The 20,139-nt window shown below is 42.8% G+C and overlaps 1 protein-coding gene across 3 annotated transcripts; it reads right to left on the reverse strand.

Annotated features, from left to right (window-relative positions):
- Positions 1-47: 47 nt before the first annotated feature.
- On the reverse strand, positions 48-19,579 carry CLCC1 (chloride channel CLIC like 1). Of its 3 annotated transcripts, none has more exons than XR_013997644.1 (12): positions 19,487-19,579; positions 15,688-15,867; positions 15,228-15,308; positions 12,612-12,719; positions 10,422-10,643; positions 10,040-10,180; positions 8,740-8,833; positions 6,322-6,419; positions 5,728-5,874; positions 4,332-4,670; positions 2,723-3,071; positions 48-1,011 (listed from the first exon to the last, which is right to left on the reverse strand). XR_013997644.1 is itself a non-coding variant. In XM_081120482.1 (12 exons), the coding sequence occupies exons 2-12, from the start codon at positions 15,817-15,819 to the stop codon at positions 994-996; spliced, it is 1,656 nt and encodes a 551-aa protein (XP_080976608.1). In that variant the 5' UTR covers positions 15,820-15,867; positions 19,487-19,579; the 3' UTR covers positions 571-993. The 3 variants fall into 3 exon arrangements, 2 of the variants coding, with proteins under 2 accessions (XP_080976608.1, XP_080976609.1); XM_081120482.1 differs by having other exon boundaries at positions 571-1,011; positions 2,796-3,071; XM_081120483.1 differs by lacking the exon at positions 48-1,011 and having other exon boundaries at positions 2,669-3,071.
- Between the last annotated feature and the right edge of the window lie 560 nt (positions 19,580-20,139).

Raw genomic sequence — 20,139 nt, forward strand, 5'->3', positions numbered from 1 at the left:
ACATGGCACATGGCCATATATATCCATATAGATACAGATGCACATATGGTTTAAAACTGTGTCCTATATTGCAAAATACTGCTGTAAAACTTTTTAGGATCTAATGTTAAAAAAACAACTATGTGGTTACGTCAAGAACCTAAGCCACAAAACAGATGAAAACTCCTAAAATTTCAGTATGAAAGATGGAGGTTAGGACCTCAGTTGTCATTAAGCCTCTCCCCAGAAACCGAAAGGTGTTTACAAGGATATGTAACAACACATGACAAAGTTTAGCAAAAACAAGACAAGGATAGAGCAGAGCCTGGACCCTAAGGCCAACTGCACACGGCAAATGCCCCCCCTGGAATAAAAGGAACACTTCACTTCTGGCGCGTCTCACTCTGCACACCTGGGGAGGGACCCGGGGCTCTTTCTAAAAATCCTTAAAGTGATTTTGATTGGCAAACAGTGCGAACTACTTCTCCAAATGGCCAATATTTAAAAAATAAAAAAGGAGAAAGTTACACAATCTGGAATTACATTAAGGGCTCAAGAAGAAAAAAGATTACTCTTGTTAGAAATTTTGTTAAAGTAACTCAACACCTGGGTTTTATTACGATTCACACATTCTATATGGGGTATAATGTCCTAGACTTGCCTCCTTTTAAAAAGTGCACATAAGTTTCATGGGGCTTTTTCTTATAAGAAGATTCACTGAGCAAAGACAAGCGTACAAACTGGAGTAATATAAAAGGAAGTGTATATTTTGTGTATATGGTAGTTCTCAGGCCCTGTAAACAGTCAACATTATTCCACTTAAAAACTGCTTGTAAAAGCTGCCTACACCATTCTGATTTCTCCAGAAAGCTTGTCTAATCCCTGGTGTTAGTGATAAACACTGGCTAGACGATCAGTGAGCCTCCCGCTCCTAGTTACAAACTGGCCTGGGTGTGGTCTTCCCTGCACTGCTGTCAGCAGCAGGCACTGCCTTGCTAGCCGCCGAAGTAGAACTCATCCCCACATGGTCATCTGTAATGAAAGAATACAAAGACTGAATTTTAAAGTTTTTTAAAAGATCCATTTTGGGACTGATAAAGGGCTGTCAGGAGTGCGGAAAGCACTCACTCCTCAGTCTACACCTGAGGCCCTCATTCCTTCTAGAACAGACCCCTGCTCAGAGGACAGCCACGCCCTGGAGAGCACGGCCCCGTCAGGGAACAGGTCTAGTCCCCAGAGAGGACTAGGTTATGTGCATCGACATTCCGAATCTGCTCCAAACCACCGGCATCCTGCCGTTAGTTCCTCTGTACATGCCTAGTGTTATAAATTTTAATACACAATTCTTTTTGTATTTCCTGAAAAATATTACCACTTCCCTGATGATATACTGAAGACGTTTGCAATATTAAACTAGGTAATATTAACACACAAAACTAAAATTGTTAAAAGCATCTAAGCAATGCTTCAAGGAGCCAAAAAAGGGGTATTCTACATTTCATGTAAAAAACATACACAAAGTCGTAAAGTACATGATTGTCTAAGCACTATGCTGTACACCTGAAACTAATACAAAATAATATTCAATGAAAACTAATTGAAAAATAAAATTAAAAAGAAACATGTCAGAAAGCAAATGCTCTCAGTCAGTCCTTTCCTCTGAAATAAACACCTGAAGGAAAATGCTGACTATTCCTGACTGGTAGTGTTCTTAGTAAGCAGCTGGACATAAATGTTAGTGCGAATTTGCTTTTTAGACAGGTACCAACCAGCAAAATTTTTGTTTTTTCTTAAGTTAAAAATGAATAGTTTTAAAAATCAGAATAACTAATCTAAAATGTTGATTGTATCACCTGTCTCTAGTTAAGAAAACACCCTCATCTGTTTTCCCCACGTGTACTCTCTGTGTATAACCTCTAAAAATGCGCACTTCCTGTGGTCTGCCCAAACGCGGTTTGCTAGAATACAAGACACTGTCCTATCCACAGTCTCCGCTGCTGGGGCTCTGAACAGCCAGCAAAATGGGTCTTCTAAAGCCTGCGCACTTCGCCTGGTGGGGAAAACAAAGCCACTCTCAAGGGCCATTCATTACACAGGAAGAACTCAGATTACTGACCTAACATGCTGTTAACCTACAGTCCCCGGCAATCTTCAGGCTGTCTTAGCAAAGGGGAGGGTGACAGGGGTGACAAGGAAGCAGCCCCAGTAACAGCTGCGAGGTGAGAGATGCAGGCAGAACATGAAACTACAAAGCCACCTTGGCCTGTGAGCAGCCTGCACAGAGACATGGGAGCTGGTTGTATGGACCCCACGGCCCTATGAAGATGCTGAAGGATATGAGGAGAGTAAACTTGCCTGTAGTGGACTTTCCTTAGAAATGGTTTGTGAATACCGGCCACTTTGGGGACGCCGTGAACAATTAAATTATTCTAACTAAAGTAGGTACCACAGGACTTCTATCAGGCAACGCACTTTGGTTACCTGGCTCCCACATATGCCTATAAACAATAAAACTTCTTTTTCAATGTCCCTAATTCCAACTGGCTCCCTCAATTATTCAGAATTAGTGATGCTGCTGTATTTGTTGATCTATGAGATCCTGTTTCAAAATTAATACTTTAAAACTTTGTGGGACATATCTCAACATCAAAGAGAATATATAAAACAGATAAAAGAAGTTAAACAGAAATATCGTGAGTTAATTCTGATTGTCAGTAAAAATATTAATGTTTTAAGTTGGTACCTCTGTAATATCAGAATATCTGTAGCAAACAGTGAAGAGTATACGTTACAAAGTCCCGTTACACAAGGATGACCTCTGAGTGCTGTCCAAGTCCCGGTTCCTCTAGCAAACGCGGGCCGCCGGCCGGGTCCCTCCCAGCTGCTCCCTCGGCCGTGCTTGCTGGGCTGGGTGTGCTGCCTTCCACCGGGCTGCCTTTGTCATCAGTCCTGACCTGGGCCTCTTCTGCTGCGGGTGGACCTCCCGCAATCCTTGAGATCCCCTGGCCAGAGATGGGCTCAGGAGGCTGGCTGCCCTCTGTGCTGGTTTCTGCCTGTGCGCTTTCTCCCGGGATTCCATCAGTCTCTCTGGGCTAGAAAGTACAGAAGTACACTTTGTTTCACCTGTTTATGTACCATAATGTGAAGGTTTAGTGATCATGCTTATTAAGTTTCTATGCAAATCTGAATTCTCTCAAAGTGCTGGACTGTACGGAATGACATGGAGGAGTGGGGCACTGAGGACGAGCTAGGTGATGAGGAGGACTGGGGACCACTACTGCTAACTTCTCTTGCCAGGTGAGAATAATTCACCTGACAGACATTTACTGAGCATATACTAAGTTCTAGATGCTGGGGATACTGCAGGAACAGACGAGACAAAAACCCTGCCCTCACTAGAACTTATATTTAGGTTGCGGAGAGAATCAGGCAGCAAACAAATTAGCAAAGCATCACCCCAGAAGCGGGCCGGTCTCAAAGGGGCTCGGTGAGTAAGGCTTGAAGAAATGAGCCAGATGGCTGTGGGGGAATGACTCCAGATCATGGATACCAGCACAAAGGCTCTGAGTTCAAGGACTAGTCAGGAGTGGAGGGAGCGGGGAGGGGACCAGTGCACGAACAGGTGGGGGGTGGGCAGATGGCTGAGGCCCTGGGCGGTGGTGGCAACTCTGGTTAAGGTGTGATGGGAAGTCACAGGAGGATTCTTAAGATGAGTAACAGATAAACATTAACTATGAAAAGAACACCTTCAAGTTTTCTAGATCCATGCAGATATATCTCCTTTATTATAAGGAACTCCAAAGGAAGGGAATCTACAATTTCCTCGGCTCTATTGTGTTCGTGACTATTTTTCAAAGGTTTACACTTGCAACTGCAACTTAAACTTTGCCAATAATAATACAAATTGCTGTCTCAAACAAAAATGGAAATGTCCCTTTAAATGCTCGATAATGGTGGGGAAAGGCCTCACTGTTCTGCAGGAAAGAGCAGTGTCACCGCCAGTGCTACAGAAGACTGGGAAGGCGAGGCTCTCCATCCCCCGCCCACTCTTCCAGCCAAGACTTGGCCTTCAGTGAGGCTTCCCTGTCTCCAAAGGGAGCCGTGTCAGTCGCGCCCACTGGCTGGTCTCCTATGAAATTTCATAGGAATTTCCAACTGTGCTAACAAACTTGTTAAAGAGTGCTTCACATAAAAAATCAAGCTCCTTTCTTCTAAGGAGGCTGCCCTAACGTTTGAGCAGAGAGTGGGAAAGAGAATGAGTAATTACAGTGCAGGTCAGAGTTACCCACGAGTCCTACAGGAAGCACTGAGGCTAAAGCAAAGGGACAGAGAACGAACCGCCGCTGACTTACACTGGGCACCACCTCAGGATGCTCTTGCACCGCTGTGTCCGGTCTATCAACTGCCCGGAGCACTTCGGGGCTCTTGTGGCCAGTCTGAGATCTCGAGTCAACAACTTTCTGTCTCAAAACATCTCTTCTACTTTCATACGGTCTGTCATAAGGGCCTTGATCGTGGGGGCCAATTTGGCCCCTATAATAAATGTCTGCATCACCTGCTCCACCATGGGGTCTATAATAAATTTCCCGCTGCTGGCGCTTGTCACCTGGCAGAGCCGCGGGTGGTTCTTCTCCCGGACCACCTAAAGGCCTCAGCATGTGAACTGATTTTCCAGCACCATAGCAGAAACCCTAGAAGGAAAAGACATACGCATCCCTGAGTACATGGCTGGCTTACAACAAAATTAGGAGGGGCTTTTCATTCAGGGTGCTGACAAAATTATGTCATTTACTTTGTGGCATTTATAGACATAAACGTTAAATTTTTTCATTAGCGGTCTCTTCTTTCATACAGGGCCAGAGTAGACAATAAAAACTGAGAAATCACTCAGTTATATTAAGTAAACATTTCAACCAGCTGGACATATTCTGACTGAATTATAACAATGGCAGTTAGGCTAAAGCCTTGAAAGTTCCACTGGAAGGTACTGACCGATAGCCACACAGATGTTGTCCACATTCACACCCATCCTTTAGATGGTAAATGCTGAAAATTTTTCAGTTGCACATCATGTAAACATTCTCTGGTAGGTTGTTTTTTGGTTTTTGGGGGTTTTTTACCAATACAAATTTGGTTTGGCTAAAGCTACAATTCAACAGGCTTTGAGTCCTAGTCCATGGGAAACACTAGGCAGCACTTCTCAGTGCGTGCCCACGGAGCGCTGGGAGGACCCTGAGGCTCACAGTGCAGTCTCTCCTTGCTGACCGACTATTTCGAGCCAGAACTTGCCCGTGTGGCCGCCTGCTTTTCCATACTTGAATACTTGGGACCGGTCAGCAAGGTTAATAAACATCCCCTCCTGAATCCCCAAACTGTCAGTACACCTGCCTCTTCCACACCCCTTTCTGAGGCTATTAAACCTGAAGCTCTTCCCTTCCCAGCGTTGAAGAACTCAGACCACAGCAAGGAGGCCCACCTTCTCGAAGAGGACAACAGCCGACCGTGTGTGTATTAATTCACCACGAGCAAAGAACCAACTGAAAGGAAGGTCTTATTTTAAATCACTGCCATTGCATCTACAATCCAACTTGAGCACCACGTCCTTGCTTAGAGGAACATACGTGGAAGTATGAATAAAGCTGTGCACCTAAAAATTATCTTGTCGCACCATTAGGCGTGACTCAGCCTGATGATTCAGTCCTGCCCTTGTTTGTAAACCCCGAGCTGTCGGCGGTGCTCTGTACTAACCAGGACGGCCAGTGCCATGATGATAAGCACTGGGAGGTGGAGTATCGCTGGGATCTCCTTCAAGAGCGCTCTAATAAATTCACCAATTCCTTTGCCGATGTACTTCAAAGGCTCTGTGATAAAGTTGGTGAACGTCACTGCCAGGGCCTAAAAAAGGTAAAAGCAACTTCATTTTTTTCCTCAAAGGATTGAGGCTCATAGAATGAGCCAAAATTCACAGGGCACTGAGGCCAAGTTACATTACATAGATCAAAATGCTGTTATGTGTTTTAAAAAAGTGAAAAATCACCATGTAATGGAAGTATTTTTTCTGAAACAAAGGTTATTAGCAAAATGACTAAAATATACTAACAATTTTAGCCCTAGCCAGGCGGCTCAGCTGTTAACAGTGTTATCCCCGATATGCCAAGGTTGCAAGTTCAATCCCCAATCAGGATATATACAGAATCAATCAATGAGGCATAAATAAGTGGGACAACAAATTGATGTTTCCCTTTCTCTCTCAAATCAATAAATAAAAACACTAACAATTTTTAATATATGCAAGGGTTTTTTGACTTTGTATAAGTAGTTTTTATAAAATATATTTCGTACCTTTGTTGGTGGGACCAACAAAATAGGGTTGACTAGTAACAGCTCATAGTATTTTTGGCATGGGTCATCCTTATAGGTCCATGAAGTTCTAAACCACTCTATTTAGAGAAACAGACAAAACACTGAGTCATTTAAAAAAAGTGCATTTCATTCCCAAATAAGACAATATTTTGGTTTTACCTCACCACCACCACCAGGCTACTTTAAATTATTTTACAAAATAGACCCCCTGTAATGCCAATTTAAAAAAATTTTCATCTTATGTCCAAAATGCTCATTTTAAAAATCCATTCAAATTCTACAAGTCTTATGCAGATAAAATATAGAGATTTCTAAAAGGTAACTATTTGAAAAGTGGGAAACTGAATAAGACTGTTGGATTCCATCAGTCACTGTCCTGGCTGTGACACTGGACTAGTACAGGTGTGCAAGATGTCACCACTGGGGAAAGGGCTCACAGGATCTCTCTGTATTATTTCTTACAACTACCTGTGAAATTACAATAATCTCAATTAAATTTCAATTTAAAAGTCAGTTCTTTCCTCATTTTATGAAATAAAGTAGAACATTAGTCCTCCCAGTTTTTCTAAATCAGGCTTACAATATGTACTAGCCTGAGGCAGAGGAGGCATTCAGTTGTCCCTGAAGCCAGGAAGCAAGGCTGGGTTGGTTTAGTTCCCATAACTTTTTAAATAACATTAATTCTGGACACCTGACTATAGAATCTGCTGAGATCCTGTTGTGGATTAGGCATCAGGGACTTGAATTTATTTACAAAGTGTCCCTGAACATTAAACCATTCCCACCACTAGGTATACATAACTAAACGCAGTCAACATTACTGAGAATGTTTATAAAAATCTGTGAGGAAGTAATTTCCCCCTTAGTAAAAAAATAAAATAGTAAATCTAAAATATAACATTTTATAAGTCAATATAAGGAGAGTAAGTCTAAATGGATATTCATTCATATATATAGATTCACTCCTTTAATAAACTTATGTTGAGGACCCAGAACAAGCTACACACAGTGCTGATGGACAGAGTGGGCACAGCACCCTTCAGTCTAATGGAGGAAGACAGAGCATATCAGAGTCAGCGAACATACAGTTTCTAGTCTTTCCCTGTGACATCACATGAGCACAAAACTCATTGGTCGGAAACCTAAGACTCTTATTTAATAGGAAAAAATTTAAATGCTCCTTATTAGCTTGGCTTTATAAATCAAAACCCTGGCAAATATTTTTAAAATTTTCTCATATTATTTAAAATAAATATAAATACATGTTTATTCAACAACTCTAAAAGCCCCTTTTCATTTACCTTCCCCCCTCCTCTGCTTTCTTCCCCTCTCAATCCAAAAAATGAAATAAGGGAAATATAGTAAAAGCATATAGTAATTTAATATAATTAAAATGCACAAATACAGGGGTGGGCAAAAGTAGGTCTACAGTTGTGATTACATGAAGCAGAGTTTATTCTTGTATTATTTATTCTTGTATTATTTATTTGTATTACAACTGTTTTTGCCCACCCCTGCATATCAAGGACCAGCAGAGAATGGATGCCCCAAGTATAATAGTGAGAATTAAATTTATGTATCATCCACAAATACAGCCAATGTTTTTAGATAATTTGGGATGTTCTATAGGAATAATTCCAGATGCCATTCTGATAAACTGTGGGAAATGTGTATAACTGCATTTTTACATCTCCATGTAATCATACTGATAGAGAAAAATGACACTGTAATCATACTGATAAATTGAGAAAAATTACACCCAAAAACATATCATCCAATTTATTATGCACATACGGCACAGAAGTCAGAAATCTGGGTTAATTTTAAGTATTCTTACTGATTCAAGCTATTAATTTTAAGACAATTTAATTTACTTCTCTCTACCATCTATGCTTGAAAATGATCAGGCACTGCCATAATAAAGGCCCTTTGCCCTGTACTGGAGGGCAGTCAAGAGTTAAGGGGGTCAAATATATGGTGACGACTTGCCTTTAGGTGGCAAACACAGTGCAATCTATAGATGATGTCTCAGAATTGTACACTTGAAGCCTATATTCTATTAACCAATGTCATCCAATAAATTTAATTAAAAATAAAGTCAGAACAAAGAATTAAAAGAGACAGTGAAAAAGTAATTAAATGCATGGTTTGGGGACGGTGCTGAATCGGGAAACGCAGAGCAGACGTCTGTGCGAGGCTGAGGGAGAGTCTCTCCTGGGCTTTCCCTACATCTACCTTTGAAAGCCAAGAGTCTTCTTGCCTGCTCTTCTGATATAAAAGATTCAGTCATGAAAAGCCTCCTCTGGCATTTTATCACTTCTCTGTAATTTTTCATAAGTCTCCTCATTCTCAGAAATTCTACTCCAAATCAGGCCAAGCGAACCTGCAGCGCCTTACCCCAGAGACTCCCGCTCCAGTCCATCTTCTCCACGCACACCTTGTCCAGCGGCTCCATCTTGGCGACTTTGGCCTGATGCTGGGCAAAAGCCACCTGACCAACACCCAAAGGAAGCATGAGCGCTGCTAACAATGGTTCCGCCTCCACCCCGCCAACATCACAGCCAGATAGCAGGGTTTAAAAGATTTTAATAGGAAAAAATACATTATTTCTAAAGAGTAGCTCTATTCAGCTCATGGCAAAGCATAGTCTTAATGCATCAAGTACAGATAAAGAACTGATTACACTGCCTTCTTTGTAAGTAATTACGATGAAGGAGAGCCTGGTCACTAAATAGTTTTCAAAGATCAGTTCAAATATGATTCTTACCATGCCCCAAACTATAACTATATAATAAATGGCTACTTCTCATTTCATGATAAAATGGTGTTTTGCTTTGGATGGTTTCTAGCACAAATGGCCTATAAAAAGATAATATATCTTTATAAATTAAAGCCCCAGGGAAATCAGTGAGAACAATATTCACCAAACAACCTCCCTTTCTTTAATTTATAAATAATTACAAGTTCTAGAAGCTATGGAACTTGGAACAAAAGGCTTAAAAAAAAAAAAGAGTCATAATGGTTTAACCAGATGAATTCATTGAAAATACCTGGCTATTTGACTCCCCCTGTTAGAAAGATCTGAAAATTTCCTGCAATGACCATGCTGTTTTGACAGGAACAGTAGTGCTTCTTTTAAATTTCTATATACAGCATGATCCTAATTTTGAAAGAATTAAAATTTACAAAAAAGATTGTAAAGTAATACCTCCAAATACTGACGGTGATTATCTCTAGGTGACAAAATTATAGGTCATATTTAAAAATTAAATTTCTCTGTATTTGTCTTTTCTAAATTCTCTACCATAAACATACCATGTTTACATTTAGGAAAAAACCTATCTTTTAAAAACTAATATTTTGATATCATTTCTAGCAAACAATAAAAGAATATATCCCAAATCACTAAAAAATGTTTAAAATAGGTCCGCCTCACTCTATTCTGATTTAGCTGTTCAGATGTTACCCAGCAGAAACTGGATTATGAAAATCAGAACTGAACTTCCCCCCCCACCAACTAGTCAAGGACCCCAAAACCAGGTACAGCCAAGCACTTGCCAATTACACACCCCCATCTCCAACCCCTGCCTCCAATCCTCATCAGAGGCAAGGTTCTATACTAGCTCTAAATAGATTATCTCTTCTCTTATTATGAAATAACATTTAAAAATTTTAAAACTTTCCACCTAAATAATACCTTGTATAAATACATCCAATTCCATCCCAAACTGATGAGGAAACTGATCAGTAAAACACGTTTCAACTGGGTGTACCAACGAACATAGGTCCAGAGCTGGGTAGCTATTAACATCACGATGCAGAGCAGACACAGAAGCACCTCGAAAACAGAAAAGAGAGCGAGCAGAGTCACTGCAGAGCCGTCCTCCCACCAAAACGGTAACGGTCAACACAAACAAAAGAACTGGCCACAAATATGCAAAATCGTTTGTACCATTTTGCTGAAAGTTCAGCGGCACGGTATGAGTGCCTTAGTGCAAGTTCTTAACATAACTGTGCTGGAGTTTTAATAGCATTTTTTTTAAAAACCTGTTAATCATGCCCCCCTCATCCCAGCTTACCATAAACACATCATATGGATCCACACCAAAGGAATCTTCAAACTGCCACTTCCACTTTTCAAAATCATGTAACTTAAAATTAATTAAAATATCACTTAGTGCTTCATCCAAGGCGCCGGGCGTCCAGTCTTCTCCACTGAGAAACTTTTGTATTTCTACCAAGGTTTGACTCTTAAGGATAATCTCGGCATCAAAATGGACATCGCCTTTGTTTTCTTCAAGCTGAATTAAATTAGCCAAAAAACAAATAGAAGCATTTTATTATATTACTCAGTGAAATGTTTCAAGACAAATGCCCTTTTGGAACTAAACATATAACTAGTTCACAGTATTTCACACATAAAATAACTAACCTCATCCACCTGTCTCACAGGTTGCATGAAGACCAAAGAGAATACATGTGAAAAACATTTCAAAAATTGTAACACTCTACGCAAATAATGCGCATTTCACCAAAATACAGTTAGTTCTTGCTATTCGCAGTAGTTATAATCTATAAAGTCACCTCAAACACTAATTAGCAAATACTGAACCTCCGCTCCCACAGGAAATACAGGGAGAGGTTCCTGTGAACACGCTGCCGCCAGCCGCCAGTCAGTCCGTACCCTTTGCAATGAGTCTCTCTAGGGACACTTATTTAGTATACGCGGCTGACTCACTGACGACGAGCTCCTGCCGGCAGCTCTGTATGGAACTCAAGTCTGAACTACGCTGCTCTAGCACACGCACCTTCTCTCTCAGGCACCTCACAGCCTTCCTGTGCCTGGGGCACTAGACAGCACCGCACTGGGGAGCTACTTAAAAGTGAAATACCCCCCCCACACACGTGTGAAAATGTAGCACTAAATAGACCACGAAGAAGTACATGTTTATAGTCTGAGAGCTGAAACAGGACAGCCAGCTGGCCTTGCTGGACCTCAGCTGGGAACCAGCACATCAGGCAGCTAAAATGTTTGGCCACTCTGCACATGTCCAACAGTGACCACAAAGGACCAGGAGCACTGACTTCAGAGTCACAAATAAGGTTTAGTGATTAGGCAGATTGGCAAATACAGAATCCACAATAATGACGATCCACTATCTTATGGTTCAGTTTACGGTTTTCCATTTGCAGGCAGTTTTCAGAGAGCCTAAAATTTGCAGTGATACAAATTAGAAAAACAAAAGGGATCTCAAAAAGCAAAATATCTGAGTTCCTATGAACACACATTATATATGTATATAACTACCTTTATTAGTGCGAGCTCAGGTTAGCAAAATCATGGTAAACATTAACTAGTTAATACAAATAAGAAAAAATTCTTTTTTATTTTACAAGCACAAATATGTATATTAAAAAGTAACATAAAATGAGAAAAACCAGTGTCATGTCAAATCACAAATTATCACTAAGCATAAAAAAAGCAGTCGATTAATATTTTTTAAAAACCAGGAACTATGTAAATCTTTCCAAACACCTCCATCTTGGGTATTCTCTGGCTATTTCCTTGTCTCTAAAGCAGGCTTTCCACCTTGCACACACTCACAAGGCGTGCGTTACAGGGTGCGCATGAGAACATATGCTCTTACGCTTCCAAAGTAAGGTGGGGCTGTTTAATTATGCAGCCAATGTTCCTTTCCCTTGTTTTCTTGCTATTCTGACTGCCCAAATGAAAACAATGACTATAAAAATGGCATCTTAACGTTAATTATGAACAAGATGCACACAATATCCAATTCTATACAAGCAGCACCTGCCACAGCAATCAGCTGGGGGCAACTACTTAAAGCACATTTCCTTCTCCTCGGTGTGCAGTGACCTCCCATCACCTGGGTGTGGAAGGAGGAACAACGGGGCTGGCAAATTTCCTCACCAAGTCAGGCGTGCACTGAGTTTCCAACGGTGCGGTGTAGTTCAAATAGCAAATTTAAAACAACATCACCCCCAACTCAAGTAAGTGATTCAGCAGTCACAGGGTTGAGTAAGTAAACCCCCGAACTGGAAGGAAAAGAGGAGTGGCTGGCACTGCCTTCCACTGAACCTCTGCAAAGCAGGCTGCTACCCTGGATCCTGTACCAATAGGTTCTGGTACAAGGGACAGGCAGGTACTCTGTTAAAGCACACCGATGCTCTATCACTGCTTTACACAATTTGCAATTAATAGTGAAAATATCCACTACACTGATCAGTATCACACCACCAATACTCACAAGTCCAAGCTTTCTGGCTTCAATTAAAATTTTACTTAAGTATCTCCTAAAAACAGGATTGTTTTGACTTTCACAGTCTTTCCTCCTTTTGTTTTCACAGTCTCCAATCTGTAATCACACACATAAAAAAAGTTAGCATTAAATTTAATGTAAGGGTCGAGTTTCTAGCCTAGTGGCCCCAGCATGACCAAAGTAAGGTGCTGGTTATTTTTTTAATTAAAATTTTTTTTTTTGCTTTTTCGAGAGAGAGAAAGGGAGAGGGAGAGAGCGCGAAACATCAATGAGAGTGAAAAACATGGACTGGCTGCCTCCTGCACGCCCCCTACCAGAGATCAAGCCCAAAATCGGGCATGTGCCCTGACAGGGAATCGAACCAGCAAACTTTCCATGCACAGGACAACACCCAACCGAGCCACACTGGCCAGGGCAGGCACTGGTTTGTTGTTGTTTTTTTAATATATCTTTATTGATTTCAGAGAAAGGAAGGGAGAGGGAGAGAGAGATAGAAACATCAATGATGAGAGTCACTGATCAGCTACCTCCTGCACGCCCCTGGCCAGAGATCGAGCCCACAACCCGGGCATGTGCCCTGACAGGACCTGAACTACTATCTCCTGGATCCTAGGTCGACGCTCAACCGCTGAGCCACACCCGGCTGGGCAGCCTGGTTATTTTTATCAAGCTTGCATTAAAATGTAGAGCTTGCCTGCTGTCTGTGGGCTCTCTCTTTGCCAAGGCCAAGTAGGCAACAAATGAGGAACATGAGTCCAGCACTTGGCCATGACTGGCAGTTTTTCTGCTGACTTGTAGCTATTTTAAAGCTGAAGACTGTAAAGCAAGGGGGCAGCGATAAGCAGAACATCTGGGCCAATCCATCTCTTCATAAGGGCAGACCGGGGGGTGGGGGGGGTATATAAAGAGACAAAGAGAAACAGAGGCAGGGTGAAGCCAGAAGAAGGACACAGCAAAGAATTTCTTGAATGTGCATATTATTTTTGGCCTTTTATTAACTTTTGTCAGTGACTGATCGCCCCCTACTACACGGGGCCCTTTGGCAACCCCTCAGTATGTAAATCTTCACTAGAACAGACTCCTCTGAACTTTGCTCTACGGACACCACAGTGGTCAGGTCACCGAGGACGACAAGGCTGTCTTACACACAGTAGGACGCGTAATAAGCAGCTTTTATCTCTCTGAGTGAGTGTGGACCAGGAGCGTGGAAAAGGACCTCCGATGACTGACAAGATGATAACGAGCACAGTCAGGACAGGGCACGTGAGACAGTCACGTGACCGTTTCCTCCGCTTTCAGGCAAGGTTTACAAACCTTTACATTTGTAAAAATTTCTCTGTAAGAGAAACAGTTTTTAAAAAACCAAGGATTCAACTCCATTCTACCCATCATGTTTTTTACAATGTTTGAACCAAAGTCACAAACAATGGAACAAAAAATTTCTATAAAAAGGCAGTTCTGCATTTCCTACTGTGCAGCCAAACGCTCACTGGAGCACAACGCCAGAGAAACAGAGGCAAACTTCGTCCACACAGTTCCTCCCTGGCACTCGGCTCAGACGGCAGTCACGTCTGGTAAGAACCATAAGCAGGTGCTTATAATCGCGAAATGAGACGTATCTGGATCTCAGAGAACACGCGTCCATCTCTCGGCCTGGACACCCCCCCCCTCACCTCTTCTCTTCAACCCATCACTGCCGTCAGCATTGCTGGACGTCGGCCAACCCCTCTCCATCTCAGGTCCCTCAGCTGGTCCCCACAGCCATCAGAAGCCGGTTCCCACAGCACAACACACGTCCAAACCTCTGAACAACCCTGACTGGTTTCCTTTCTCATGAGCACTACCTCAGCCACATAAATAGAAGGGCTGAATAAAAAAGGACTTGCTAGCACTCAATACATTATAATAAATCCTTATATTTGGAAAAGTAACTCTTACGCTTCTAAGCTGGTATCAGGCCCATTTCTCTGTTTGCTACATTTGTCATGAGTCTGCTATACTCCAGCACTATGACAGGTGACAGAGAATCAAGAACGAATAAAACACATGCCTTGTCCCAAGAAAATATCAGTCTGGTAAAGAAATAATACAGTGAGATAAATATTACAGGAAAAGAAAAGAACTACTTAACAAAAAGACCAGAGTAACTTAAGAGAAAGCAAGGCTAGAGTAACTAAAGAAAAAATACTATACAGTTGACCCTTGAATAACACGGGCTTGAACTGCTCAGGTTCACTTACATGCAGATTTTTTTCCAATAAATGCATTCTGTACTTTAAATGAATTTTCTCTAGCTTACTTTATTGCAAGGATATAGTATAATGTAACATGTACAATATGTGTTAATCGGCTGTTTATGTTATCAGTAAGGCTACTGGTCAACAGTAGACTGTTTATAGTTACATTTTGGGGGAGTCAAAAGTTATACAAGGATTTTCAACTGTGTAGGGGGTTGGTGCCCGTAACCCCCACACTGTTCAAGGGTCAACTGTATATATAAATTGTACAGTGCATAGAAACAGAAATAATGTTAACAAGCACAGAAAAAGAGAGCAACTTAACATACTATAAATAATATAAAATTCATGAATAAAAAAGTCTAACCTTATCAATTAGAGAATCAAGTCTGCTGTAACATCCTGACAACTCATCAGCGTACGAGTCAGGGCTGACCTCTTTTTTCACCTAAAGCAGAGTAGAGAAAGATTTTATCTCTTTATAGTTCACTGTAAAAATAGTCTATTGTTAATGAAGACTAAAATTTTAATTTCATCATTTTATAACTTTTGTTATATTTTTCAACTGTACTGAACCACCAAAAAAGTAAGTCTCAAATGTATATACCAGCTAAGAACTAAAATCAAGTTAGTTTGCCACCTGATGGGCTTCACGTTCAAATTCAAAACAGAAATAACCAGGTGGGGTTGAAATAATCTTGGACTAAGAGTGTCATGAAAGATTCTGTATGACTACTAATCACTGATACATGACTCTCAGCTGAGTGAACACCAACAAAAGCAGATTATTTTCATCAAAGGACTGACAAGGTGTGACACACACATACCTGAGTTCTCCTCATTGTTCCCGAAGCAGCATCGTAGTTGAGCATGTCTGTGGGGTCAATCCAGTCATCATCATGAGCATTACCAGCTATCAGCCATAGGCATTCGCAAAGCAGCAGAGAACACAACAGCATCTTGCATGAAGGCTGAACACAGGGTGTTTTTTTTAAAATATATCTTTACTGATTTCAGAGAGAGGATGGGAGAGGGAGAGAGAGAGAAACATCAACGATGAGAGTCGTCATTGATTGGCTGCCTCCTGCACAGCCCCCAAATGGGGGTCGAGCCCACAACCCAGGCATGTGCCCTGACCAGGAACTGAACCACCATCTCCTGGATCCTAGGTCGATGCTCAACTGCTGAGCCACGCCCGGCCAGGCTATAATTTTTAATACATATAATGAAATATAATTATTTTAGAAGAAATTGTAATAACTATCTACTTCCTAAGTAGTGCTAAGATAATGCTTTTTTTCTGAACTGAAAACAGTAAAATGGCATTCACAAGTAAATATACACACACACATTCTCACTGAAACAAAAATAGAGATTTTCCATATGATTCAGCAATTTCATTCCTAGGTGTGCACCCAGAAGAAATGAAAATATATGTCCACACAAAAACTTGTACACAACTGTTTTCAGCCACATTATTCACAACAGCCACAAAGCAGAAACAAAATGTCCATCAACTGACCAAAGGACAAATCAAATGTGGTAAATCTAGACAATGGAATATTATTAGGCCATAAAAAGGAATGGATATTTTTTTAGGAATGAAGTATTTACTGATACATGCCGTCATATGGATGAACCTGTGAAAGAAGCCAGACACCATAAACCATGTATTAATTATCTGAAATGTCCAGAATAGGCAAATCTACTGCGACAGAAAGATTAGTAGGTACTTAGGGCTGGGCATGTAACAAGGGACAAGAGGGGTGGGAGTGAAACGGTATAGGGTTTCCTTTTGAGGTGATTAAAAATGATCTAAAATTATGGTGATGGATGCATATATGTGTGAACATACTAAAAACCACTGAATTGTAAACTTAGAAGCCACACTGAGACTGGTAGGAGGGACAGGGACACAGAATGGGTCAGTCCCACAAGCATGGTGTGGCAATTAAGAAACTGGAGAAATATCTTGGTTGCAAGGTCCCCCTGAGGAGTGAGGAGTCACACCTGGCTCCCTCTACCGGGGCGCCATTGCCGGGAAGCGAAGACCCCACAACACCTGGCTGTAATAACCAGTGGGGATTGCATCTGAGAAAGACAAGCAGCTACTGGAGGCCTAGATATTCCTCTTGAGGGGCCTGGCACAAACTTTTTTTTACATTCAATATTATGATGATTCATTTCAGGTATACAGCATAGTGGCAAGACAATTATACACCCTGGTATTTCCAGTACCCACCTGGCACCATACACAGTTATTACAATATTATTGACTATATTCCCTATACTGTAATACCTTTTGTTAAATGGCCCCAAACTCCGTACAAGCAGCAACCAGTCTCAATTTGCACTGTAACTGCCATTAGGTGGCCCCAAGCCTGGCCTAAGCTGTAGCTAGTGTTGGCCTGGAACATAACTTCAACTAAGTGGCCACAGACCTGGCAAAAGTGGGAGATGGCCTCAGCAAACATTGTAATGCCAACCAAATGGTCCCAAGCCTCGGTCTGCAGCATAGCCTCTCACAAGCGCCACCCAAGCGCCATCCAAGCCCAGCACAAGTGGTAGCCACGCAGAGATCACTCTGTAGCTCCCATTAGGCAGCCCCAGGCCAGGCACAAGTGATGGCTGACCTTGGCCTGCACCAGAGCCCTTCCCAAGAGCCTCCAAAACCCACACACCCAGTGGCCTGCTTCAGACCACACTCGCTCTAAAAAAGACACCCCCAAAGGGCGAACTCAGTGTTTCTCTCCCCCACCCCTCTCTCTGAAAAGCAATGGAAAAAATATCCTCGAGTGAGGATTAGAAAAAAAAAAAAAAAGACTCTAATTGAGTCTGAGGTGGGCCTGAGATCCTGCATTTCCAAAAAGCTCCTAGAGAAGGCAGAGATGCTGGCCCACAGACCACACTCTGAGAAGTGTTAGGACAGGTAAGCAACCATCATGTATTCGTTTAGCTTAATGGTGGCACCTGTGATTCTACTGCTTGTTTGTGTTAGTAATGGTCTCTCTCCCCCAGTTCCTATTTTTTATCATTTTTTCATCCACATTGTAATATAAATAATAATAGTAGCTAATCTTTGACAGGCCAAACCCTGCTACATGCATCCATTCATTTAATGCTCACAAAAACTCTTGGCGGTCATACTGTTGGTATCTTCATTTTATAGATTAGGAACACAAGTAAGGTGCCCAAGACTACTCAGCTAGTAAGTGACAGAACCCAGGCTGGCTCTACCTAAACTGCCCCTCCAGGGGCAAGATGCAAGTGGCCTTGGGCTATCCAGAGAGGGTGGAGGGAAGACACTGCTGGATTCAAATGTCTACACAGTGGGAAACAGAGAGGGGCTTGGGACCTGAGCTACTAGACTGAAGAGCTACCAAGACAGACAGAGATCTCCAAGGAGACTGCCAGCTACTCAGTGGAAACAGATACACCTGGACGTAAGGAAAACAAAAGATCCAATTAGAGGACCCACAGATGGCCAAGAGACATAAGAAAACATGCTCAGTGTCACTAATCGTCAGAGAGATACAAATTAAAACCACAATGAGGTACCACCTCACACCCGCCAGAATGGCTCCATCAACAAATCAACAAACAACAAGTGCTGGCGAAGGTGTGGAGAAAGAGGAACCTTGGCACACTGCTGGTGGGAATGCAGACCCGTGCAGCCACTATGGAAAACTGTGCGGAGTTTCCACAAAAAACAAAAAATGGAACTGTGACCCAGTGATCCCACTTCTAGGAATATATCCTAAGAATCCTGAAACATCAATCAGGAAGAATATACGCACCCCTATGTTCACAGCAGCGCAGTTTACAATAGCTGAGATCTGGAAACAGCCCAAGTGCCCATCAGCAGGTGATGGATAAAAGCTGTGGGACATTTATCCCGTGGAATACTACGCAGCTGTGAAGAAGGACCCCCTACCCTGTGGGACAGCATGGAGGGAACTAGAAGGTATTATGCTCAGTGAAATAAGCCAGGCAGAGAAAGGCAAACATCACAGGATCTCACTCATATGTGGAATCTAATGAACAAAATAAACTTACAGAAACTAAATAGATCCAGAGGCCTGGAGGCCTGGAACACACCGACAAATCTCGGGGGGAGATTCACCCCATCGCCCCCCGTCCTACAGAGAACCTGGCTGGTTTTCACCACCCGCTCAAACACGCGCCTAACTCTCTATATTCAAATTAGATTTGGAGTTTTTCTAAATTAACCACCCCCTAACCCCGGCTCTTCTGCGAACGGTATCTGTTCAAACGACGCGTCAAGTTTTCAGAGAAAACTCAAACCAACAAAGTTCAACGTTCGTCGGGTCGGCTTTCGCTTTCGCTCTCGCGCTCGCTCGCGCCGCTTCCCCAGGCCGCTCTTCGAGCCGGGAAAGGCCGCAGCGACCGCGCAGCAACCGGCGACCCGGCGGCCGCTGGCCCGGGAGGTGAGGCGCCGGGGGGCTCGCCCGCGCGGGAAACGCGGCGCTCGGAGGCCCCCGCAGGCCCGGAGCCCGCGGCCCCAGCTCCCGGCAGCGCCGCCGCCTCCCCGCCGCCCGCCCCTGCGGGCCAACCGCGCAGCGCCGCCCGCCCGCCCGCCGGCCGCACAAGCACAGGGACACTCACCGCCGCCGCTGCCCGCCGCGGCCCGCCGGCCTCTCCAGGAAACCAGCTGACCGCCCGGAAGCTGGGAGGAGGCGCTCGGCGCCTGCGCGAACCGCCAAGCCGCCCGGGCGTCCTCCTCGACTCGCTCGGCCGGCGGCTGTGCGGCCTTCCCGGGCGCGCCGCTGATTGGCCCGCTGAGGGGGCGGGGCCAGCCTCTGTGGGCAGGTTTGCCGCCCGGGACTTGATTTTCATCCGCAGAATTCTCTGCCAGTGACAACCCACACCGAAGCCAAATACATAAAATGGGTACGAAGCGTATTTTTCGGTCTTGATGTATTTTATAACTTGGAATGTGAAACATTTGCAGTAAAACCTGGGAATCTGTTTTGAGCATACTATTTTAAATGGGCTATAATGAATGAAAATAGTCTTATGGGGAAGGGCAGAGGGATTTTGTTTTTGTCTTTAACTGCTGATCTCGCAGTCTTATCAGGAAACTCTCCAAAGAGAAAAGGGTAAGTTTATGAGAGATGTACACAAGTTATTGGCAACAAATTTTAAAGTGCCTTCAATTTTGGTGTATAATGTAGTATTTGAGTGTGCACGATGCATATTGCAATTCTTTTAAGTTAAAATACACCTGGCGTAAAATGTGTCATCTTACCCATTTTTAA

This window comes from Miniopterus schreibersii (assembly GCF_964146895.1).
Source record: "Miniopterus schreibersii genome assembly, chromosome: 19".
Taxonomy (NCBI): domain Eukaryota; kingdom Metazoa; phylum Chordata; class Mammalia; order Chiroptera; family Miniopteridae; genus Miniopterus; species Miniopterus schreibersii.

Excerpts from the sequence above, each read along its gene's own strand:
- CLCC1 (XM_081120482.1), bottom strand. The coding sequence starts at position 15,819 with ATGCTGTTGTGTTCTCTGCTGCTTTGCGAATGCCTATGGCTGATAGCT. Across the intron at positions 12,720-15,227 it reads TTGATTCTCTAATTGATAAG|ATTGGAGACTGTGAAAACAA; the intron begins GTTAGACTTTTT and ends GTGTGATTACAG. Across the intron at positions 10,181-10,421 it reads ATCCATATGATGTGTTTATG|GTGCTTCTGTGTCTGCTCTG; the intron begins GTAAGCTGGGAT and ends TCTGTTTTCGAG.